We start from the raw sequence: 25,623 nt of genomic DNA on the forward strand, positions 1-25,623 counted from the left end.
TGTTGTAAAGCTAGGTTACTTATCCGGCATGATTTATCTTTTTATTTTATTTTATTAAATGAGCAAACCTAATAACTGACATGCTATGTTTCTTGATATTGTTATATCGTTATTGTGATTGAAATTGTATTTAAAACCAAGAATCGTAATAAAAAATCCGCTCATAGATGCGGTTCATTGACTGTACAGTTATTTTACAGTAAAAATAAATTTGTCTAGTAAAGTCTCAAAAGTATCTAGGACAAAAACAAAGTCACATAATTGTAATCTGGCCTGCATCATTACTAATGTGTACATGTTTACAGTCTGAGTGATAAGTGGGCTATAGCGAGAGTAACAGGTTTTACTTTCACCGTGCAGGCTGAAATTCAAAGTACTATATATATATACTGTATATACCTCGTATACGAGGGTAGAATATTTCTCTATGTATCCAGATAAAACTAAAGGTAAGCTCTGATTTAATATAACTGTTACTGATTTAAGAGACTAACCGAAACGTGAACGCAAACATCAACAACCGGCGGTGGTGTAATGTAATATTAACCGAGCATCATGCTGCTTAAACGTGATAAATATTCTGCATTGTCTTCCACACACCAATTCAACAGTCATAAGTTGATCATATTGTAAATTTAATGACACTCATTGAGAAATTGTTCTAAAAATTGACAAAACCTGACAAACATTGCGGTGATTGTGACTGTGTCTGTATTTAACACCTTTGAAAAGAAGGTGTTAATGCAGGAGACCAGTGTTACACACAACATGCTGCTGTTATTGTAGTTAGGAGGAGACATAGGCACAACAAAAGAAGACATAAAGATCACGTTTTTCCCCACACATGTTAATATGTTTTAAATGTCATGCATTTATTTTTGATTTCGCTTCAATAATGGTTAACGAAGAGAAACACCATGATTAAACTACAGGCTATTGTTGCCTTTTTATAGCCAAAGAAAACTGAACATTCACAGCCTCTGTATTCAAAAGAATTTCAACATTGACATTTATGTCGTCCTATTTCCCTCTTTTCACCAACATTATATTTTATATTTTTTATTGGCACCTCACCAATAAAATACTATTTTATATTTTATAATTTTACTCTCCAAAGGCATATGAGCATGTGCGTGACAACTTTAACAAAGCTTTACCACACAGTCACACCATCTGCACAGCTGATCCAGGATTTACTGTAGCATCTTTTACAGCACTAAAAGGTCATGTACAGGCAAACAGAGAGAAGGGAAAAGAAACAATCTGTGCTCTCAAATAACAAAGCAGTCTCAAATCTTTTTGAGGAATTACAGCTACATTTTTTTTACTTTGCATACAGTACATCCTCTGATAAATAAAGTGAAGTACTTTGATTACATTTCTGTGGTGTTCCTGTAGGTAACCATGATGCAGCCAAATCAATGCCCAAAGGAAACAGCAGTCCAGACTCTAATTCCAGCTCCGTTGAGGTTCTGTATGGAAGCAATTAGTGATCAGAATTCAAATGATAAAGCTAATTTGAAAATTCAAATGCATTAACAGAAATGCTTTTTAATTAATCATCTTTTTTTTTTGAGTCAAATAATACACCCATATTCTGAAATTAAAAAGCATTTCTGTTAATGCATTTGAATTTTCAAATTAGCTTTATCATTTGAATTCTGATCACTAATTGCTTCCATAGTTCTGCACACAAATTGGCTGTCTGATTATATGAGAATATTTAACATTAGTTTAATTCATCAGGCTGGCCCATGTGATGACAGTTTACAATAATCTTCAATAGAAAGTGGCAGGAACACTTTTGTCTTAAAACATAAATTCATAAAGCGGATCATATTATTGGATTCATCCTGTCTAATTATATGTTTTGTTTTTCCTCATAAATAGTTATCCTGTCATAAAAACAAACTTTAGAACCTGAAGTTTAACAGAACCTGAGAACAAATCTGATTTCAGGTCTGAGGCATAAACATCACAGTAAAATTCATTATACTTTACATTTAACTCTGTGATTGTTTTTCTTTATTACAGAAGATGCTCTCAGATTCAGATCCATCAGCAACCCCTGACAATATGGAGGACTCGTCCCCTGAGCGTTTCCTGTCCTCTCTCGATGGTCTTCTTCTCTTCAGTTATTAACTCTTGAAAACAGTAGCACAAAATGCCAGACTGTTTGACAAGTCTGTGATTGAATAAATTGAAATGGAATCTCATGCGTATCTTGCTATGCTTATTGGCTTTAAGTGTTTAATATTAAATAAGTTTGAAGGCCATTTATCTCAGACGAGCCCGGCTGTGACAAGCTGAGCTCATCTGTTAGCTTTGCTGTTGTCTTAGCTGTTGTTGGTCAAGAAGAAATTAATGTCAGTTCAAAGCCTTTTCAAATGTGAACTATAAACTTAACTGCTAAATTATTTTACTGTGACCAACACGTTGTTGTACTCCAGTTAATCAGAGACAGTCATATCAGATTTTTAAAATGTTTATTTCAACATTTTATGAAAATAAATCTTCAATAAACAATCCCTGGCTTCATTAACCATGTGGAAAATAAGTAAGGGAGACCATCAAGTCAAACTGCTGGGACATAGGAGAAAGTATAAAAAATAATTTAACAAAGAAATCCAAACAAAATCAAATAAAGTATAGAGATCCTGGATGATTGATGATTGAATCTGGCACAGCTCTTAGTCCAAGCACAGGTGAAAAAAGGAGGAGGTTGACCCCAGCCTGACCACTGTAACGGGTGTGCAGATGAAGGTTGAAATGAGTCATTTTTAGGTTCTGTTGATTGTAAAATGGAAAAGAAAACATCACCTTTCTATTTAACATTTAGCTGGTGTATGACTCAGTGTGATTTTTATTTTAGAAGACTGTATTGTTAACAATAGCTTATTTTTACAACCCTCTTGTGAAACAATCACAGGATATATAACTTTTAACAGATGATTTTAACTTACACTTCACCTCTGTGGAAGATGTCAGACCAGCTGCTTTTATAGTCTTCTTTGCCTGAATGAAAATAAAAAAAACAATTGATTTACTGTTCATTTAAATATATTAGAAAAGCAGACATGAATCACATTGCAGACTATCAGTTTCTAACAAAATACAACATATCTTACCACCTGTAGTCTACGGTCTGTGGTGCTAACCTAGCTTAAATATAGCTTCAATATAGAATGATTTCGGCAAAAACAGAGGACCCAGCAGCCCACATATTTTCAATAATGATCAAAATAGCGGGATTTTTTAAAACACAGTGTGTTTAAATATGGGCTGGGCTGCGTAAGTCATCAGGGCAGTACGCTAAGTGGGCGAGGCGTGTTACCAGGGCTCCTGCCCCCGGACCCTACTGCGCAGACTCTGGCTCCAAATGACGTCAAAATTGCAAGATGGAAGCGCCCCTAAGCGGCGTATTTTGGCTTCAAGAACGTTGAGTGGGAACAGCTACAGTGCGCGCCCACTGGTGGGGACTCTGAACGTGGGCACTTCAGAGCCTTAGAGAGAGAGTCAGAAGCGAGCCGGTGCATGGAGCTACAGTACATGAAAACACGTTTTTATAACTTTAGCTATTGTGAACATAATTTAGTAGGTACATAGATTAAATATACGAACCCCAAAAATGGCATAATATGGCATAAGTTGGAGCGCCTTGATCTTGCCTCTAGGTCTGTCACTTTTTCCTCCAAGTGTTCATTTTTACCTTTGAGTGAACTCACTTTAGCTTGAAGCACCGTAACGTCATCTTCGGCTGTTGAGATCCGAGTCTCCGCTTGTGTGACTCGTTCTGCACAGTCAGTGAGGAACGTGCCTATGTGCCCACAGCCCTATGTTCCCACATTTCTAAGATTTTTTTTCTAAAATTAGGCCCTATGTTCCCACATTTTCTTTGTCATAAATTTGTATCAGATTTGATCCCCCTTTCTCCCAATTTGGTAGTCAATTACAACCTATTATTCAGTAGCAATGGACTACAGATGGAATGTAGCTTTTAGCTAAATCTGGTGCGCCGATCTCTTTGTTTATTGCAAACATTTAATGTGAGTGCACATTGTCCTTTTAAATAAACAAACTAAACTAAGCAGCACAGAGGCCTCGCATTGACTAGCTTCCGGTCAGATCAGTCGGATGAAGCGCAGCAACTGGACGCAAACCATAGTTTGCAGTGCATCAATACCTCTGGAAAGCCGGGTTGGCATAGAGAGGGGGTGCTCCTGGGATGCTTGGAGTCACTTTCCAGCCCTCTGGAGGCGTCATAGGCTCAACATTTGGCGTTAGCCATAATCTTGGGGATGCTATTCGGTGCTGCAAACTTTGTCAAGTTGATTGGAGTGTTCTAGTTTGACAAAGGCATTACCCTTAAATTCCATTCCGAAACTGGCTGTCCTTGAATCCCAAATAAGGATTTTGGAAAGGACTTAATCGTAAGTGTAGCGGAGCAGGTTAAAACGTGTCTGCTCAGCACGCTGCCATAACCGGAAGTCCTACTGGAGTCATGTTACTGATAGGAGGCAAACATCCTCAACCATCACTTTTAAATTAACATGTCAAGATAAAGTTGTCATTTCAAGTTGTACTTTTTCTGTTCCTTCACCTTTATTGTATTTTAGAGAAAGTCCAGGCAGAGATAGATGGAGTGATTGGACAAAGCCGCCTGCCCACTATGGCCGACAGACCCAACCTGCCCTACACTGATGCTGTCATCCATGAAATCCAGAGATATGGAAATATCGTTCCTCTCAATGGATTCAGAATGGCTGCCAAGGACACAACACTGGGTGGTTACTTCATCCCCAAGGTACATGTCCTTCAAAGTCTTTTAAACCCTTAACAGGACTCTTTCTTAACTGCTGTTTTTGCGATCATCTGTTGTGTAATTAAATTATTAAGATGTTAATAGTCTTAATAAAACCTTCATTTCAAGCGTAAAGCATAAAGAAATTAACATTAATTGTAGCAATTAATTACTTGGTCAATCTCATATCATAAGAGTACATTTTCAAGATGTTTTAAACCAGGAAACACAAAGGCAAAGTTCTGAATTTAAACAGATATAGACAAAGATTCTTATGATAATGCAATTATAATGTATATGACATTATAATATTATAATATATTATAATATCTTGAATTCTAGCACTTAATTCGTATGGTGAAATTATATGTTTAGTAACGAGATAAAACATGATACTGTTTTGAATGACTTAATCAGCAAACGATCATAAGAGAAAAAGTTGATAAACAAATTTTGGGATTAAATTTGGACTCGGATTCTGAATGTGACACAACCACTTTGATCTCTCAACACCTGCTCAGAAAAGACATCCTTACTTTGTGGTTTCTTCTTGAACTTCTCCCAAATGGTCTCGATCAAATGGATCTCTTTCGGGTCATCCAGCACAGGTCCGCTAGCCAAGCAGCTGCCGTAGTCAGCCGGATAGAAGTTTTGGTCTGTAGCTTTCAAGATGCTGATGCAAGGCGATGGCTGTCGGGGTTGGTTCGCGTCGTCGACCAGGGGCTCTGAGTGGATCAAAATGGAAAAATATTTAAAAAAGTATTTTGATGCTTCAATCTCCAATTTTAAACTAATCTGATGGCCAACCTCGATTAGTTCTCAAATACAAAATTGGCCTTCAAAAATGCTGAGCCAAAACTTTGAAAAGAAAGAGTTAAAAAGGCCTTAGGCAAGAAATAATTAAAGTTTCAAAATGTTTGTTTTGTTTAGAAGTTTATTGAGCAGGGACAAATACATTGTACATTGTTTCATATAAAATATAAAATAGAGGCCATGCATACAGGTTTCTAGTCAAGACTAATTTGCGACCCCTGTCCCTGGTTAGGCCTTTACTAAAAGTTACACACAAATAAGAATAAAGAACACATCAAATACAGGAGACATGAGGACAAAAACAAGGACAACGATTAAGGTGTGTGTGTGTGTGTGTGTGTGTGTGTGTGTGTGTGTGTGTGTGTGCGCGCGCGTGCGTGCGTGCGTGTGTGTGTGTGCGTGTGTATGAGTCAATGTTCACAGGGTTTATTCAGTTTCAACCATTGTTTTACGTGTGTGTTAAAAACCTTGAGCTCTGTCAATGTTTTAATTTCTGATGGTAATGTATTCCTCAGTTTGGTACCTATTACTGCAAAGGGTGATTGTCCGAATGTGTTTTTGCCCACTGCCCAACAGACCTGTAGTATTGCTTAATATGTAAATTATGTAACCTGAAACTTGTTTTTTCAGGCCTTGTGAAAGGTTCAGGCCTTTTCAGGTTGTGCTGCCTTAAGAGGTATATATTTTCTTATTAGGCAAAAGCAATTTAAGTTGGTCTTGACAGTTTTGCACAGCTTCTTAACATGTCTATTAAATTTAAGCTGAGAATCTAAAAATACACCTATTTGAACTCATCTACTTAATCTATCTCTATCTCATCAATCTTTACTCTTTTCGTTGGCTTTTCTTTTAATTGAAAAGCACATTGACACTGTCTTTTTATAATTTAAAGTCAAATGATTGTTTCTGAGCCACTGGGGTACCCCAGACATCTCTTCTGATAGAGTTTTGGCTGCCAACTGAGGAGTTTTTGCAGACGCAAACACCACGGTTTCGTCCGCATACATTTGGCATCTGGCTCTTTTACAACTGTCTGGTAAATCATTAATATATAAGCTAAAAAGTAAAGGGCCTAATATAAAACCTTGTGGAATTCCCAATGAACAAGTCTGGACAGTTGACAGGGTAGAATTGGATCTAACCCACTGCTCTCTGTGTTTAAGATATGTATGGAACCAAGCAATTGCCTCATCTGAGAAATGTTTTGAGTTTATTAAGGAGAATTTCATGGTTAACAGTATCAAAGGCTTTTTTCAAATTGCCTTTTTCCAGGGCTCAGGAAATTCATTACTTCTGATAGAGCAGTTGACAACATGAATCACTGGCACTTGAACAACAGAACTGTGTTTTTTAATAAATAAAGTATCTAATCTAAAATAATCCTTATATTTAGATTGCCTTAACTGCATTATAACTTTACCAATCTCACTTTGATTAACCCCTTTAATATGAAAAGAAGTCGAGAGATCTCTCTGTATATCTTCAAACTCAATTGGTCGGAAATGAGTCACCAGTTCCTCAACTGATTTAATGAAAAATATATTAAATTAATTTGCAATTTCCAATACATCATTACTAACTGTTCCATTTATATTCAATTCCACATTAGATCTTTTCATATTTGATGCCCAATTAATCAAAGTATTTAGATGTTTCCAGAGTGCTGTGCTTTTCCCTTCTGAGTCAGCAATTACCGTAGTTACATAAAGTAACAGGTTTTTGCTATATGCAACTCCTTTGTTACCTTATTTCTTAAGCCTTTGAAAATAAGTGTGTCTGAATTAGTTTGTTACCAATGACTGTTTAAGTGATCTCTTTTCTTCATTATTTGGTGAATATCCTTATTTAACCACGGTAAAGTCCTGGAACGTTGTGGCTGTTTCAATTTCTGAATGTATTTCTGCATCAGATCAGTAAATGTTTTCATCATTGTATCACAACAGGTGTTTACATTGTAAGATTGTATAACATCATCCCAAGTAATATTCCGTAATTAATTTTCAAATTGTGTTGTTTTGTTGTCAGACAGGCCTGTGATTAAATTGTATGTCTTTGTCACTCTCTCAGTTCTATTGGCCAAGTCAATGAGGGTTTTGCTGACTTTAGTAAGTCTCATTGGTTCTTTGATTATTTGCTGAAAATGATGCTTTGATACATTTTTTTTAATTTTTGCTTGCTGCTTTGTCCAACCGGTTTATATTATAGTTTCCCAAAAATATAGTTTCACAGCTACAATTTAGTTGTTTAAGTAGTTCGTCTAGATCTTGGTAAAATGAGGCACCATGTGAGGGAGGATTATATAGGGTTACAATATTGAATTTCATTTTTGTTGACAACACTACATTAATAGCAATACACTCTAAAGGTGTGTCCAGATTAATTTCAACACATTTAAAACTCTCTCTTATATAAATCATTGCTCCACCCCCCCTGCCCATCAATCTATCTTTCCTAAAGCATACATAACCTGGTACATCAATCATATGTGTTGGGATATTACAGTTAAGCCACGTTTCAGTCAAACGTGCAGAGGGGGGGGAGCAAATGGTTACTCCGGTGGGCATGGTTTGAATCAAACTGAGTTTCCTAAAAAGATTAAGAACAAGAATCTAAACATATATATATGTCACCATACATTCATTTAGATATACACTACTGGTCAAAAGTTTTAGAACACCCCAATTTTTCTAGTTTTTCATTGAAAATTATGCAGTTTAATGTCTAATTTTACTCTGAAATTAAAGGATAGAACAAATAAACAATTGAAATTAAAAAAGAAATCATGGAATCGATTTATAAACCAAAGCATATTCTAAACTTTTGACTCATCGAAGTAGCCACCTTTGGCAGGTATAACAGCTGGACACACTCGTGGCATTCTTTCAGCAATGGAAATCAGATATTCTTCAGAATGTTCTTCCCAAATCTGTTGCAGAAGTTGTTGCTTTGCTTTCACTCTTCTGTCCAGTTCATCCCAAACCAGCTCAATGGGGTTTAAATCTGGAGACTCTGCTGGCCACTCCATGTTTTTAAGCTTACCATCTTGTTCTTTTTTCTTAAGGTAGTTCTGGCATAGCTTGGAGTTATGTTTTGGGTCATTATCTTGCTTCAGGATGAAGCCCTGACCAACTTGGCGCATTCCAGGGGGTACTGCATGGTGCTGCAGAATGCTTTGGTAGCTGTTTTGGTTCAGGGTGCCTCTCACTCTGTACAAGTTACCAACCCTGGAACCAGCAAACAAGCCCCAGACCATCACACTTCCTCCTCCTGCCAGACCTCTTCCTGTCAGAGTTTCCCCCAGTTTCTGCGTTCCTCTGGATGTTGAAGGAAACTGTACTCACGACACCTTGACTTTCTTCGTAATTTCTCTGTAGGAAAGACCTAAATTTTTAAGTGTTATGATGGTCTGTCTATGTTCCATTGTTAATTGCATTTTTCTTGCAGTTTTTATAGCAACACACAACTTTCTGAAGAACAATACTGTTCAAATAATGCTCACGAGGGTATAGTACCACAGTCTGTTCCAACACTCTTTATGCATACAGAGGGGGTTAAGTAATAAAGGGAAGTTGGGACACATGTAGGAATTGGTAGCACCAACTTTCAAGGCTTGCTCAACCTCCATTGTTAACCCATTTCATGTTCCCTGTATAAGGCATTTTTGCATAATTCTGAAATGTACATTATTTTTCAGTTTAGGGTAACCTTACCTTTTTTTTTTAAACCTCTGGCAGTTCACCATTTACCTTTGTTACCATTTCAAGCTATTCATTGGACTGCTTGAATTTCAATAAAAAAACTGTAAAGATTGGGGTGTTCTAAAACTTTTGACCGGTAGTGTATACATTTCTATCAGATTCACATCGAGATGTGGGTCACATCAGCTGGAGAGGATCAGTAAATTCCAGCCTGTATGTGAACAAAACCATGTTATACAGTCGGCATAAGACATATTAATAAAGTATGAAAAGAAATTGGTGTCTTTAAATAACACCTTCTATAGCTAATATCAAAGAGTATGCTTTATAACACGTCTAAATGTGTAATTATGAAGGTTACGTATTCATGGAAATTCTAACACTAGATGGCAATAGCGCTTTATGTAAAAATCCTAATAAAACTGTATTAACTCCTATTTGTTTAATAAACTACAGATTTTCAAAGATGATTACAACACATTCAATGTGACAATTACAAATATGTAGACTAAGAAAGGCATAAATGTTCATTTGATGAAGAATCAAACATTGACTTGAGATAGAAAGTTTGTTTGAGGCAAGTGTTAATGCCTCACTTCATAAGCTGTAAATTAAGAAGTTGTCCTACCCTGATAAGACTACCTCCTGGTGAGTTAACGATACTCTCAGGCAAGATGTTTCAGGTGACCCTGTTGCAGTCAACAGCTCTAGAGGTCAGATTACTGATAGCTGGGTGTTCTGGTTCCTGCTGAAATGTTTATTCAAGGTGTTTTAAAAGTTTACAATATCCTTTCTCCAAAAGCTTGAGAGAGTACCTTTGTTCTTGGTAGAAGGTAAACAAGATGTTAATCAACAGTCCGTGAGTCCTGTCAGAAAGGTTGTAAAAAGGGGGCTGCGAATATCACTACACATCAGTTTTTGATGTGTTTTTTTTTTCTAGGGTACGACCCTGATGCCCATCCTGACCTCTGTACTGTTTAAAAAAACTGAGTGGGAGACTCCAGACACCTTCAACCCTGGACACTTCCTCAACTCTGAGGGAAAGTTCTTGAAGAAAGAAGCTTTCCTTCCCTTCTCTGCAGGTACACCACTTCCCCATGAAACTTAACTTTAACCTGATGCAGAATACAGTTTATTCCTGAGCTCTTACTTCAGTATGTGTTGTTATTATTGGTCATTTCAGGGAAATGTGTGTGTCTTGGAGAAAGTCTTGCCAAGATGGAGCTGTTCCTATTTTTGGTTGGTCTACTACAGAAGTTTTCTTTTTCTGTTCCTGATGGAGTTGAGCTTAGCACTGAAGGAATCACTGGAACGACACGCGTGCCTCACCCATTCAAGGTTTACACTAAAGTGCGTTAAACTGAACGACATCTCCCTGAGCCATGCAACATCTAATCAAAGTTTAATAGACAAGACAAACTTAATACCTTAGGACCTGTGTCCACAGACAACGCTTTTTGTGCTGGAAACGCTGAAGACTTCCGTTTCAGAGCCATTGCATTGTAGCTACTGTAGGTGAGAAAAGTAAACTTCCGCTTCCCTCAGTAATGTCTGTTAGGTGTGTTTTAGATAGCTCCATGTGCATAATATTTGATTAAATTCAAGGAAATATCACCAAGAAAACATGAAAACAATGTAAAAAGTAGTCCTGTACTCACACCAGCAGTAGCTCTACACATGGAAATTGTATTGTTGAAAAAATGAGTCAAGCTCATTTTAAAATGAAAATACAGTAACAGAAACGCGTTTTGATTTTCAGAATATAGGTGCATTATTTGACCTATATTTAAAATGAATATTCAGTCATCCAGTTTGCATTATACTTTTACTCTCTATGTATGCATTTTGTGTGACATAATTCAAACTTGCATAATGGCAAAGTGGACGGCGCAGGAAAGTGACGTCAGACTCCAGCTCCCAGGCAGGCGAGCATAATATTTACAGTCTATGAGGAGAGCGGGCAGAACACGCAGTACGATGAGTGGCGGGGTGAATCTTTAACACTAGGAGTACGTTGAGTGGTGGGGTGAATCTTTAACACTAGGAGCACAATGAGTGGTGGGGTGAATCTTTAACACTAGGAGTACGATGGGTGGCGGGGTGAATCTTTAACACTAGGAGTACGATGGGTGGCGGGGTGAATCTTTAACACTAGGAGTACGATGGGTGGCGGGGTGAATCTTTAACACTAGGAGTACGATGGGTGGCGGGGTGAATCTTTAACACTAGGAGTACGATGGGTGGCGGGGTGAATCTTTGACACTAGGAGTACGATGGGTGGCGGGGTGAATCTTTAACACTAGGAGTACGATGGGTGGCGGGGTGAATCTTTAACACTAGGAGTACGATGGGTGGCGGGGTGAATCTTTGACACTAGGAGTACGATGGGTGGCGGGGTGAATCTTTAACACTAGGGCAGACTTTAGTTCACACTGTGATACAGGTGGCGATCGGAGTGTTTTTTTCAGCGCACACTGAACTTTCAGCGAGCATTACGCAGCAGCTTTATAACCAGAGCTGCCAAGTCTCACGTGTGAAACCATGCCCACTATCTCTGACCGTGAGAGTCACTCAGCATCTGCATGCCGTGAAATTCACACAGACGTGTCCTAAAACCGGTTTATTGATAGATTATAGATCACTCTCTTCTCTGCTTAACTTAGTTACATTAAAAAAGATTATCGATTGAATTTTCTGTTTCAAATAATCTCTCCAGCTCTGTGCACAAAGTGTCTCTCATGCTCTGTGCGTAATGGCACACACTCTCCCTCTCAACCGACTGTATGAGCTCTCTCTCCCTTTCAGAGGTTGTTTTGTAGTTATTAAAAGAATAATCAACTACAACGCCAAAACTGAATCAAAATCAGGGCAACAACTAGTTTGGAGCTTGTACCAGCGTTAAAGATTCACCCCGCCACCCATCATACTGCACGTTCTGCTTGCTCGCCTCATAGACTATAAATATTACGCTCACCTGCCTGGGAGCTGGAGTCTGACGTCACTTTCCTGCGTCGTCCACTTTGCCATTTCGTTTTTGAGTTGGTTTGAATTATGATCACTTTTTAGCACGGCAAGTTTGAATTATGTCATACAATATGCATACATACAGAGTAAAAGTATAACGCAAACTGGATGACTGAATATTCATTTTAAATATAGGTCAAATAATGCACCTATATTCTAACAGATAAAACGCGTTTCTGTTACTGTATTTTCATTTTAAAATTAGCTTTTTCATTTGAATTATGATCACTAATCGCTTCCATGGTCAGCAACTTCCTGCAGCAGGTCTGCCAGCGGTCTCCCGGTTGAAGCCATGCTAGTCTGCTGCTTAATGTCAACAGGAAGTCTTGCTAGGAATAGATCTGACTGGATCGCTCAGTTGACCAATCCTGAATGGGACTGACCTTAGTCCCTCCTACCTCATTAGCATACGGACACAGAAATGTAGAAATAAATAAATGTAGAAATAAGTAAATGTAGAAATAAATAAATATGGAAATAAATAAATGTAGAAATTAATAAATGTGGAAATAAATAAATGTATAAATAAATAAATGTGGAAATAAATAAATGTAGAAATAAATAAATGTGGAAATAAATAAATGTAGAAATAAATTTAAGACATTTAATTATTTACGTCCCATTTATTTACCAGTTTTTATTTATTTATTCACGCATTTAATTATTTATTTATTGAGTGATTGATTCTTTTATTTATTTATTCCAGTATTTATTTATACATTCATTTGTTTATTTATTTATACTTTTGTCAGGTCTCGTCCTCCATACTACTCTGCCATTGTTGTTGATAAAGCCTGATGTTGTAAGTGACATTGAAGTCTGTGGTGCTGTTCCAAAAGTTGTTCTTTTGTCGACTGAGAGCGCTTGGAGGCTATGGTCCTCCAAGCAGGCGGCCCGGGTTCAAATCCAGCCTGTGGCTCCTTTCCTGCATGTCATTCCCTACTCTTTCTCCCCAAAAAATAAATCTTAAAAAAATATATATATATATATTTGCAAGTGAATAATATAATAAAATTATCACAAAAAAACACAAATGTATTTTTTTTTTTCAATCTCATTTTTATTGGTATCCAGAAGCTTTACAAGAAGTTTGCTGGGTCCTGGCAAGCGCCTCAGAAGGGCAGAGCCTGGCTGTGGCTCCAGGAACCCCCTTCCTGTCCCTCTACTCTCAGGTCAATGTTGCCTGATTTAAATATTGCTTGATTGATTTAAATCACTGCTGCCATTGGACGAGACCGTTGCAGCCCTCATGTTCCCATCAGGCTCTGTGCTGGGGAAACCTAGCTGCCTAATGAAGGGGTGCAGAAATGTTGGATACCTAATAGTTAAGGTACAAGGGGCAATGGCAGTTTAGGCGTAGCTTGCTAATACAGGATTCATATTGGTGCTGTATCATCGGCGGCTGGCAAGTGAGCTGGATGCAGGATATGATATGCGGATCGTTTCTGAATTGCAGCTTGTTTCATCTGTCATGGCACAGTTGATGAAGGAGCAGGTGGCACAATGACGGCCAATATGTCTTCTGGCCCCCTTGAGGAATTGGGACACAAGGTTGCCAACTTCCTCTGACAATCTGCATCGCCAGGTGCTTCTCTGGGGTTTAGAGCTGGTTCTAAAGGCTCTGTATGTACTCCGTTCGAGCCCCTGGATTCTGTCGACTTGAAGTGGCTATCCCTTAAGACTGGCCTACTGCTCGCACTGGCCTCCACCAGGCGAATTGGAGAGCTCCAGGCTCTCTCCGTTCATGCAGGTGAATACAGGCGAATCCAGCATTTCTCCCCAAGGTACTTTCAGACTCTCAGACAAGTCAGAGGGTTGAGCTCTGGTCTCTCTACTAGATGCAGAGAGAATGAGAAGCACAGACCCTCACCGGTATGGGGGGAAGGGCACTTTAAGAGTATGTGCACCGGACTCACAAGAGGACAGCTCAGTTGTTTGTCTGTTTTAAGCCTGAGCTTTCTGGTAAACCATTGTCAAAAGCCCTTTCCCACTGGACTGTAGTTGCAATCAAGCAAGCATATGCAGGCCTTGGTAGCATCTGGCGCCTTGGCATCAGGCAGCACTAACTTACAGTCAGCAATACTTGCTGGCCTGGGGATGTGTATATTTTGTACAATTGTATTAAGGTTTGTTGACATCAACGTTGATGATACTTTTGAATGCAATTTTGAATGGGATTTTTGTTTGGAGCACTCCTGGTTGCGGCAACGTCTCATTCGAAGGACACACAGTTCGGCTCATGTTATGGCCGGGTGCTACTCTATCCCCTCAAGGTGTGTCTTACAGAGCCCCATACATATGGAATATGAAACTGAGTGGAGAGATAGTCTCAATACGATAGACTATCTCTCAGGCTCGAGGCCGCTAAGGGATCTTTTCCATCAAAATTTTAATCAGTTACAGTGTGGTACACAGGTGCTCTTATACTGTTAATAGCCACCTGACAGGTGGATTGTCATAAAGCCAATTGTCCAAAACTTCACCTGACCCCATGGTCAGCCCCATACATATGGAATAAGTAATGGAGTGGAGGGATAGTCTCTTCACTCAGAGAACCATGGTTACACATTGTAACCTTACTTTTTCACCCATTCTTGAAGAAGTTTGTGATCTTCAGGATCTGCCACATGTTACCTAATCAATGGCCCTTGTTTTCTTAAGAATACCTTAAAAAGATATTTGAGCAATCTCAGACCAATATGACAGACATCTGGATACACTGGACAAGGCATTTAACGATGTTCTCATCATGTTACGACACACGAATATAAAAAAAAAATCATTCAGAATAACAACAGCTTAAAATATATGAATAACACTGATGTACTGAAAGCAGAACTTCAAAATACATTCTCACATCCATAAATCATACATACATCATATTTTCCTTTCACTGGTAGGACAGAAGCCTTTTGCATTTTTTACTTAACTTTTCTTCAACTCAAGCAGTGACACAATAAAGCACCTTTATTACTTTAACTGCAAATGTTGTTATCTCAAACCACTGTTTCAGGGACTGCACTAACCTCCAAAGTTGGAAATATATTTAAATCATTATGTATGATATATTTTCCTGTTCTTAAATCAATAAATGATTGCAGCTTTATTCTAAAATACATAATTTAACATAAATAAAGAGAAGTCAGGGGAAGTATTGAGCTTCAAAACTTCAACACAATGTGTTGTGTTAACAAAGTACTTAATATTAAGTAATGTTCCACAGTATTCTTGATACTTATTGAATTTATCAAACGTAAGACACTCCAGTTGAATATAATTTGAAAAGTCTGAAGCTAGAAGGAGCTTCCTGTCCAAAGATCAATGATGCTAAATGTCAGAGCTGTGTTGTATAACAGAACTTGACTTATGATCTACATTTCTGAGTACACAGGACAAGGCAGATACCTTTTGTTCACACTGCACTTTGTATTGTTGGCTTAACTCTGTATATTATCTAATCAGAGTCTAAAGTCACTGAAATGCAGTTTGGTTTTGGCACTTAAGGTGTGTTAAATAATATTACCGGGCTGCTATTGGGTTAGGGTTGTTTTTCCAGCAGTGATTTCCATAATCAGACCGTGAGAAAGGCCTGTTTTGACAAGGGAAAGTAGGTGTGGCTGCTGCAAGTTGTGTAACCATGCTCGTCTTTGTACAGCCTGATCGTTTTACCCTAACCCTAACCTGTTCAGTAATGTGTAGAGTGTAGTCGCTGAGTGAGTAGACCATCTGTTTATCAATATTTGACAGGAATTTGTAAACCATAAGTGCTTCAAGTTAGAACATAGGAAGTCTTCCTCCTGCTGCTGGCCTCTCTCATTTTAACAATGTGGCTTTATGATTTTTTACTGAGTTTAGACCTCAAGGGGCTATTTCTGTTTCTTATTATTTTCTTCATAATAGCAGACTACCTCAAAAACTGGAAACCTCCTAATTATCCTCCAGGACCATGGGCTTTTCCAATTGTGGGGAATATTCTCAGTGTGGACAGTGAACATCCAGACAAGTATATTACCAAGGTAAGGCTTAAAACAAAGGAGAAATCTTACAGTTTGTGTAAAATTTTATTTAGAATATTTATATTTACAATATTTCACTCATATTTCAATGCACTTAATGAATGAAACCTAAGGAGCATACAGTAATCTGATTGCAGCTAAAATACTTTCGGAGGATCTGTTGGTTATCTCTGTTTCACACCGGTAATCAGATTTTAACAATGCTGTTCAGACTGTTTTGTTGTTTACTGAGAGCCTGTGAAACAAAAGGTCTGCGTGGTGGCTGGCGCTCCAGTGTGTGTGTGTGTGTGTGTGTGTGTGTGTGTGTGTGTGTGTGTGTGTGTGTGTCTGTGTCTGTGTGTGTGTGTGTGTGTGTGTGCGCATTTGGGCAGCAAATGCAATGTATGTTGATGTGTCTCACCGTGCCCCGCGATGCTGACATGACAGCAGACAGAGGAGCAGGGAAAAGTAGCTGCATAAAACACGTCTAATACTTATAGCATAGTTTCTATATATGACTTTTTGGTAAAACACTTTTACCAGTTCCCAGTTTTACCTGCACGTCCTTACGCTTGTCTGCCCTCTCTTAGGTGCTTGTTCTCTACCCCGCTCTCTCTCTAGCTCTCTCGTGCACACAGCAATTTTATGAATAAATGAAAAATTCAATACAAACAGAACAGTTGGAAATATACTTGGGCTCCCCGCCCCGGTATTGTCTATGTGTGGGAAACACTGCAATGAGATGAAACTAACACACGTTTCTATTTTACAATTGTATTTTATATTGACTTAGAATCAGTCCACGGTCTACTTGTTGATCGCGATTAACTGGTTGGGCACCCCTGGTGTAAACTATCTTTTTTCCATGTTATCATAATGAATGATGCACTCCATGGTTGCCTCTCTCTTGTGTCTGAAGTCAAAGATCAGTTCCTTGGTTTTTAGAAACATTCAGTTCAAATGTTCACATGGTTTGTGGTTCATAAGTGTTTAATCATTGATGTGTTGTCCACAGCTGGCTGACATTTATGGAAGTGTATTCAGCGTTCGTCGCGGCAGAGAAAAGATGGTGTGTGTGTCTGGATACAAGGCTGTGAAGGATGCTATCGTGACACAGGCTGAGAACTTTGTGGATCGACCCCAAAGTTCAGTCGAGGATAGATTTTACTCAGGAAGCTCAGGTTTACATCTCTCTTTCACTACTTATTCTTGAAAAAATAGTCCTGCTGAGCCACTAACCTTATTTCATCTGTATTAATTTCTCTAGGTGGTCTGTTCATGAGCAATGGCGAAACATGGAAGAGACAGCGAAGATTTGCCTTATCTACGTTACGTACCTTTGGCCTTGGCAAAAACACCATGGAGCAGAGTATCTGTGAGGAGATCCAACACCTGCAGGAGGATATTGAGCAGGAGAAAGGTTCTTCACAATGACTTTAACATCAGCTCATGATCAGAAGTTTCAGGTATTTTCTAGTCATTGTCTGAACAGTTGAATCCTTTCCTGCAGGTGAACTTTTCGACCCAGCAAACCACTTTAACAAAGCTGTGTCAAACATCATTTGCCAACTGGTGATGGGGAAACGATTTGAGTACAGCGACCACAACTTCCAACACATGCTGAAATGTCTGTCAGAGGTTCTCTATCTGGAGGGCTCTATATGGAGTTGGGTGGGTCAATCTAATATCATATAAATGGAGGGGGGGGGGGGGGGGCAGTCAATAATCAATAATCAGACTGAAAGTCACATGTCTTTGGACTAAATTGATCTTAAAAGTTAAATTTTGATGCTAGTGTATCTCTCATGTTTTTTTGGATGTAGATATATGACTCTTTCCCTTCAGTGATGAAGCACATGCCAGGTCCTCACAACAAAATGTTCGACAACTTCGACATCCTGAAAGAATTTCTCAGTCAGGAGGTACAAAGGCACAAGAAGAACCTGGACCACAACGATCCCCGGGACTACATTGACGCTTTCATCATTGAAATGGAAAAAGTAAGAGAAGAAATGCGTGACACACACTGCACTACATTGAAGTTCTTCTCCTCAGTTTACTAATCCCTCTTTCTTGTATTATCGTATTATATCTGCTTTTCTAAATAGCACAAAGAGACCGATGTGGGCTTCAATGAGATCAATCTGGCTGTGTGCTCTTTGGATCTGTTCCTGGCTGGAACAGAGACGACCTCCACTACTTTGCTGTGGGCTTTGGTTTACCTCATCAATAACCCGGAAATTCAGGGTGGGTGATAATACAAGTGCCTTTACTTAAAGGGATACTTCACCCATTTGCATTAAGCATTGTATTAGTAGTGAACTGGTAGTATTTTTGAATGGTGGTGCATCCAGCCCTCATTTCCCCCTGAGACTGGAAAGTTCTGTATTTCTAAGTCTGAAAAGGAGCTTCCAGTGACGCAAATATCGTCTTATTGAGTCACTGTAAACTGTTGCAGTTAGTGATGTGAAACTACAACGCTAGTTCCTCATATTTTCGACCACTGAAGCTTCAGACCAATCACAGATCAGTGGGTGGGAACTCACTCCCAGAATCGAAAGTTAACATCCGCCATATTGCTTGGAAGCTATGCTAACAGGCTCTATGGAGAAAGCTGATAATGGTGAAAAAATATAAATATATATCGGCGAGACTGCTGCCCACAGGCCGGTCTTGTGTTTTGGCTGCAGCGGCTGCTGGCGGGCCGTCGCTGGCCGTCGCTGGCCGCAGCTAGCACTGGCCACCGGGGCCGTTGCTGGCTAATGTTTTTATTACTATATTTCTACTGCTATATTGTATATTTTGGAGAAACTGTAACGATCGAATTTCCCTCTGGGATTAATAAAGTATTTCTGATTCTGATTCTGAAATCGAGGACCTTAGTGGGAGTGGAATGCGGTGCTGTGCATTCTGGGATTTTGTGTCTTTCATCCACGTAAGACAATTTCTGCCTTTTGTCGGCCAAGAAGGTACCAACTTAAAAATGTATTTCACATTTCTACTACATATATGACCCAATGTCAATACAGATTCATGTTTCAACGGGTGAAGAATCCCTTTAACTTACTGTGAAACAGCAAGAAAACAAGACCACAGCCATGATGGCAGTTCTGGGAGGCTATGCTTTTACTATTTAGTCTACCGCTGAGGTTGATTGAAATGTATTATTTGTTTTAGGTATTTTGGAATAAACAAAAGTATTGAAAATGTAAAAAAAGAAGGCATAATTCCAATTTAATGTAATCCAGCCAGAGTAATGGCTCATGTAACCAGGGCAACACTGGTGATTTCAGGTAAGAATGACAGGGGTTATCCCTCCACCCATCAAATTCCTTCAGCATTTCCGAGGTGGATTGTGGTGGCAGCAGACAAAGTAAGTCAACCCTGACTTCCCTCTCCCCAGCAACATTTTCCAGATCAGATGGGATATATAGTCCCTCTTGGGAACTCTGGTTCTACACTGGGCTCTCCTCCCAGTTGGGCGTGGCCAGAAAACCTCTAAAGGGAGGCATCCGGGAGGCATCCTAATCAGAGGCCCGAACCACCTCAACTGGCTCTATTTGATGTGAAGGAGTGGCAGCTCTGCTCTGAGCTTCCCCTGAAAGTCAAAGCTCCTCACCCTATCTCTAAGGATATGCCCAGGAGGATGTTCATTTTGGAGGATATTCATTTTGTTTGCTTGTAACCACGATCTTATTTCGGTCACTACCCATAGCTCATGACCATAGGGTTGGAGCAAAGATCGACCTGTTAATAGAGAGCTTTGCCTTCAGCCTCAGCTCCCTCTTAAACACAACGGTTCAGTATAATGCCCGCATTACTGCCGACGCTGAGCCAATCTGCCTGTGAATCTCACATCCGATCTTACACTCACTCATGAACAAGACCCACAGACAGTGACCTCTGCCAAAACGTCCTTCAGGAAACGTGACGCGTTGGTTTGGTTCAGGAGTTCCTCAAATTATTGTTGGTGACCTTCTTGTTCACCTGGGCAAACTCCAACACAGCAGCGATAAGCGAGGGGGTTGTTTGTATCCCCACACCTGCCCAGTGCCTCTCACCCTGAACAACAGAGTCTAGCCCCTCTCCAGGAATTTGGTTCCAGAACTAATGCTGTGTTGAGGTGAGCCCAACTATCACACTATCTAGTGTTACTGACAAAATGTAAAGCTAGCTGGTAGTCCTGGCATACACATGTCCACCTGATGCATCCAACTTTCATTCTAAAGTGTCACAAGAATAAAATCCACAGGTTGGTACTGAATCCAAGTAGCACAAGTTTAGACACGAACACTGACAAGGACGCAGTATGAAAACCGCGCATCTCCACAGCTTGTCAATACTCCACACAGCCCTCAGCTCAATGAGGGAAATGTGCCACGTTGTGCCCTGTGAAAGCTACAGTAACTTAAAGCAACACCTTTATCAAAACTAAATAAAAGGGCCAATAAAAGACGTTAAAACAATTAATCTAATATTTAAGTGTATCTTCAATTACGATTAGCATTCTTGAAATGAAACTAACACACCAACTCTTCATGTGTATTTAGTAAGGATATTATGAAACACAGAATAACCAAGAAAACAACAAGCCAGTCCTTGCCGCATACATCTAGCTTGTAGCGCTCCCCCTCCTGCACCAGCTTGAGCCCCTTCCCCACCAGAGAGCTGATGTTCCATGTCCAAATAACCACTCTGCACAACAGGGGATTATCACACCCAGGCCCCCGCATACGCCTGTCACCCAGTATAGCATGCCCCCAAACCCCATGCCTTTCCCCGATGGTGGTGTGCCAAAAGGGAAGTGGCTCCATGTAGTTCTTTTGGGCTGAGCCCGACCGGGTCCACTGGCGGTAAGTCCGGCTACTATGGAGTTAGATCAGTCTCAATACACACAAAAGCACACAGAAGGATTCACAAATGTATTTCAATGCACACACAAATATATTTCATTCTATATAAATGTAAAACAAATCCACAAATAAAAAAATAAGATTCACAAATGTATTTCTGATTCACACACAAATATTTATAATTTTGTATATATGTAATAGAAATCCACAAATATATAAAGTGTTCAGTCTGCATTTACAAACTGTTTGTCATTTGTGAACCACATGCATTTCATGCATTTGTTACCTCCAGGTTGGATTATTGTAACTCTCTTTTGTCAGGGTGCTCTGGTAAGTCTCTAAAGACTCTTCAACTAGTCCGGAAGGCTGCAGCTCGTGTACAGACCAGAACTAGGAAAAGGGACCACATTACTCCTGTGTTGGCTTCTCTGCACTGGCTCCCTATACAATCTAGAATAGAATTCAAGATCCTTCTTCTCACTTACAAAGCTCTAAATGGCCAGGCACCATCTTATCTTAAGGAGCTACTAGTGACGTTTTACCCTTCGAGAACATTACGCTCCCAGAATGCAGGCTTGCCAGTGGTACCTACAGTCTCTAAGTGTAGTATGGGAGGTAAAACCTTCAGTTATCAGGCTCCTCTCCTCTGGAACTGTCTTCCAGCCGGGGTCCAGGAGGCAGACACAGTCTGTATTTTTAAGAATAGACTTAAAACTCTCCTTTTTGATAAATCTCAGTCACTAACCACCTACTTTCCTGGGAACTCTTGAGCTCGTTGGTTGACGGCCTGCCAGAACAACCCCCCCCCCCCTCCCCACCAGATTGTTGATGGACGGCTTGCCTGAACAACAAGTTCTGCAGTAAAGATCACTCACATGGTCATGTTCAGTATAGTTCTTTCTCTACTCCGTACTGGAGTCATTTTAATGTGACTGATAGGAGACAAACATCCTCAACCATCATTTTTAAGTTAACATGTCAAGATATAAATTTGTCATTTCAAGTTGTACTTTTTCTTTTTCTGTTCCTTCACCTTTACTGTATTTTAGAGAAAGTCCAGGCAGAGATAGATGGCGTGATTGGACAAAGCCGCCTGCCCACTATGGCCGACAGACCCAACCTGCCCTACACTGATGCTGTCATCCATGAAATCCAGAGATATGGAAATATCGTTCCTCTCAATGGATTCAGAATGGCTGCCAAGGACACAACACTGGGTGGTTATTTCATCCCTAAGGTACATGTCCTTCAAAATCATTAGGGCTGCACGATATTGGGAAAAAATTACATTGCAATATTTTTGTATCCCGCGATATATATTGTGATATTTTTTAAAGTTTACTGCTTCACTCTGCTCAGCAGAATTCACCCTGACTCTCCCTGAAATTATGATTACAGACTCTCACCTGTCTGCCTCTGTCTCTCACTGCCTCCGGGAACGCTATTTGCGTTTTAATCATGTTGATATCCGTTAATTATCGATATTGATCTATAATATTTCCTGCAAGTGATTCTTCTCACATCAGGTCAGACTTTTTAATAACGCGCTCATGCACTGAGGTTCCATCATTTAAGTTTCCCTCCGCGGCCAAATAATATTGCGGGAATATTTATTAAATAATACTACTACTTCGACATTAAACTACGACTGCTTCAAGTTTTATGGCAGCTCATGAAATCGTAAGGAATGGGAAGGAGGACGTGAAATAAACAATAGAATGGGCTATCAGAAGATCGAAACTTAGGCCTCAAAAATGAAACCGAGAGCCCGTTCTGACTGAAGACTAAGTTGAACGCACAGACCTGGAAGCCGACCCTGATAACAGCAGGTGAGATGACAGAGCGCTGAGAAGGTGTTCTAACTATGAACATAGTTGCATGTAATGTGGTAAAATATATAAATGTATGCTCATTTAGATCTATTAGTAATGTGAATGGGCTTAGACAGGATACATAAACTTAATTGAAAGGCTCAAATATATGTTTTTATTTTTTATGTCCTTGCAGTGTGACTAATCGCACAGATGATGCGAGATGATGATGCTGAAATTATATATCCTGCAGCCTTAAAAGTAATTTAAACCCTATACTTCTAAACTGCTATTTTTGCATTAATTTTTGCTTTTTGATGGGTTTTTTTAGGGCACGACCCTGATGCCCATCCTGACCTCTGTGCTGTTTGACAAGACTGAGTGGGAGACTCCAGACACCTTCAACCCTGGACACTTCCTCAACTCTGAGGGAAAGTTCTTGAAGAAAGAAGCTTTCCTTCCCTTCTCTGCAGGTACACCACTTCCCCATGAAACTTAACTTTAACCTGATGCAGAATACAGTTTATTCCTGAGCTCTTACTTCAGTATGCGTTGTTATTATTGGTCATTTCAGGGAAACGTGTGTGTCTTGGAGAAAGTCTTGCCAAGATGGAGCTGTTCCTATTTTTGGTTGGTCTACTACAGAAGTTTTCTTTTTCTGTTCCTGATGGAGTTGAGCTTAGCACTGAAGGAATCACTGGAATGACACGCGTGCCTCACCCATTCAAGGTTTACGCTAAAGTGCGTTAAACTGAACGACATCTCCCTGAGCCATGCAACATCTAATCAAAGTTTAATAGACAAGACAAACTTAATACCTTAGGACCTGTGTCCACAGACAACGCTTTTTGTGCTGGAAACGCTGAAGACTTCCGTTTCAGAGCCCTTTTTACCATTGCACTGTAGCTACTGTAGGTGAGAAAAGTAAACTTCCGCTTCCCTCAGTAATGTCTGTTAGGTGTGTTTTAGATAGCTCCATGTGCATAATATTTGCTTAAATTCAAGGAAATATCACCAAGAAAACATGAAAACAATGTAAAAAGTAGTCCTGTACTGACACCAGCAGTAGCTCTACACATGGAAATTGTATTGTTGAAAAAATTAGTCAGACTGGCGTCTCCTCCGCCATTGTTGTTGACAAAGCCTGATGTTGTAAGTGACATTGAAGTCCGTGGTGCTGTTCCAAAAGTTGTTCTGTTGTCGACTGAGAGCGCTGTGAGCGCAGCGTCAAAAACAGCTGACGCAGAGGACTTTTTACCACCCAGGACTCTGAGCTCTAAAAACACTGAACTACATTTGTTTTGTTTTGAAAACGAGTGCTGCCAGTGCAAAAACTGCTGTCTGTGGACAAAAGCCCTTAAGAACTAATACTATATATTATGCCCAAACTCAACCTTTCATTGTATTATGTATCATTTGTATTAATGCTTCTGAATATACAACCTTCTTTTGTTCCTTGTTATTAATGACAAAATGTATGAAAGCGTCATATACTGATTCTTTTAAACATGCATTTACGCTGTAATGTTTTTTACAAAGTTCTAAAAAAGGTTAAACTCAAGTAATAATATTTACAAGTGAATAATATAATAAAATGATCACAAAATACACAAATGTATTTTTCTTTTCTTTTTTACTTTCTTTTGCTTGGCATCCAGAAGTTGAAGCATGTACAAAAACATTCATGGCGTGCCCGTGTTACACCATCACAAGCGGCTGTGGGTCAGTGGTAGATTCATCGTCTCTCAACCGGAAGGTGCTCATGCAGCAACATGTCTGATGTGTCCTTGGGCAAGACACTTAACCCCGAATTGCTCCCACTGCATCGGCGGCAGCGTATGAATACGTATGAATGAGATCAGTTACTTCTGATTGTCTCCCTACACAGCAACCTCTACCATCAGTGTGTGAATGTGTAGGTGTGGCATGTGGTGTAAAAGCGCCTTGAGTAGTCAGAAGACTAGAAAAGCGCTTTATAAACTCAAGTCCATTTACCACATATTTTAGTGCATTGTGTGAAAGCACAACATTTCTATATATACAGTATAGTGATTGCTGTACTCTTTTACCTTACAATACCTTTCAGTCACAGTATGATTTGGCTTACAAACAAACAGATAAAAAAATACTTTACGATATTAGTAGAAATAATCCTCACTCTTGCTCAGCATCTAGTTTACAAGAAATGCACAAATGAGATTTAAAAACAAACATAAAAAACAAAAGTATCAAAATGAAAAGATCTCTGAATAAAAATGTGTATATTTCCTTCCTCATAGGTGCGTGCCTTGGTTTACACAGGTCTCAGTTTCCAGTACTAAAGAAACAGAACTATATTCCACATTGAATAATTTCAGCATCATCATCTCGCACACTTACGTTGTGTGCAAGTGTCTTTTTTAAATTTTTGTCTTTGGGGCTTGATAAAGTTGACCCACCTCAACCATATGTTGGTGAATTTATTTTGTTGTAATGTTAGTGAATATGTCAGTTTCTCCTTCATATATATTTAGTAAACTATGTCCATCCAAACCTCAATTAAGGGGGCATGAGGTTTCAACCACTTATGAGTTATGTATTTTTTATGTCTCTGGAGTTTATTTCCTAGGTCAGGGGTGCCCACACTTA

At 39.4% G+C, this 25,623-nt stretch overlaps 2 protein-coding genes and 2 long non-coding RNA genes across 5 annotated transcripts in view; 3 read left to right on the plus strand and 1 right to left on the minus strand.

Moving 5' to 3' along the window:
• The window catches only part of LOC136179433 (uncharacterized), a 172,791-nt gene that overhangs the window by 103,570 nt on the left and 43,598 nt on the right, over positions 1 to 25,623 (plus strand). The gene's annotated exons all lie outside the window — the stretch shown is intronic.
• On the minus strand, positions 1,653 to 12,732 carry LOC136179430 (uncharacterized). 2 transcript variants are annotated; one of them, XR_010666575.1, is made up of 4 exons: positions 12,287 to 12,732; positions 5,338 to 5,526; positions 2,964 to 3,015; positions 1,653 to 2,787 (listed from the first exon to the last, which is right to left on the minus strand). It is a non-coding gene; the product is annotated as an uncharacterized lncRNA (long non-coding RNA). The 2 variants fall into 2 exon arrangements; XR_010666574.1 differs by lacking the exon at positions 12,287 to 12,732 and adding an exon at positions 10,971 to 11,108 and having other exon boundaries at positions 2,502 to 2,787.
• LOC110003714 (cytochrome P450 2K6-like) lies at positions 4,605 to 11,019 on the plus strand. The gene is made up of 3 exons (XM_020659265.3): positions 4,605 to 4,804; positions 10,253 to 10,394; positions 10,496 to 11,019. Exons 1-3 carry the CDS (start codon positions 4,670 to 4,672, stop codon positions 10,669 to 10,671), a joined length of 453 nt encoding a protein of 150 aa, XP_020514921.3. The 5' UTR covers positions 4,605 to 4,669; the 3' UTR covers positions 10,672 to 11,019.
• LOC110003712 (cytochrome P450 2J4) lies at positions 15,987 to 24,609 on the plus strand. The gene is made up of 9 exons (XM_020659263.3): positions 15,987 to 16,352; positions 17,347 to 17,512; positions 17,599 to 17,751; positions 17,842 to 18,002; positions 18,155 to 18,331; positions 18,440 to 18,578; positions 22,234 to 22,421; positions 23,327 to 23,468; positions 23,570 to 24,609. Exons 1-9 carry the CDS (start codon positions 16,161 to 16,163, stop codon positions 23,743 to 23,745), a joined length of 1,494 nt encoding a protein of 497 aa, XP_020514919.2. The 5' UTR covers positions 15,987 to 16,160; the 3' UTR covers positions 23,746 to 24,609.

The sequence above is a fragment of the Labrus bergylta genome, chromosome 6 (assembly GCF_963930695.1).
Source record: "Labrus bergylta chromosome 6, fLabBer1.1, whole genome shotgun sequence".
NCBI classification, from domain to species: Eukaryota; Metazoa; Chordata; class Actinopteri; order Labriformes; family Labridae; genus Labrus; species Labrus bergylta.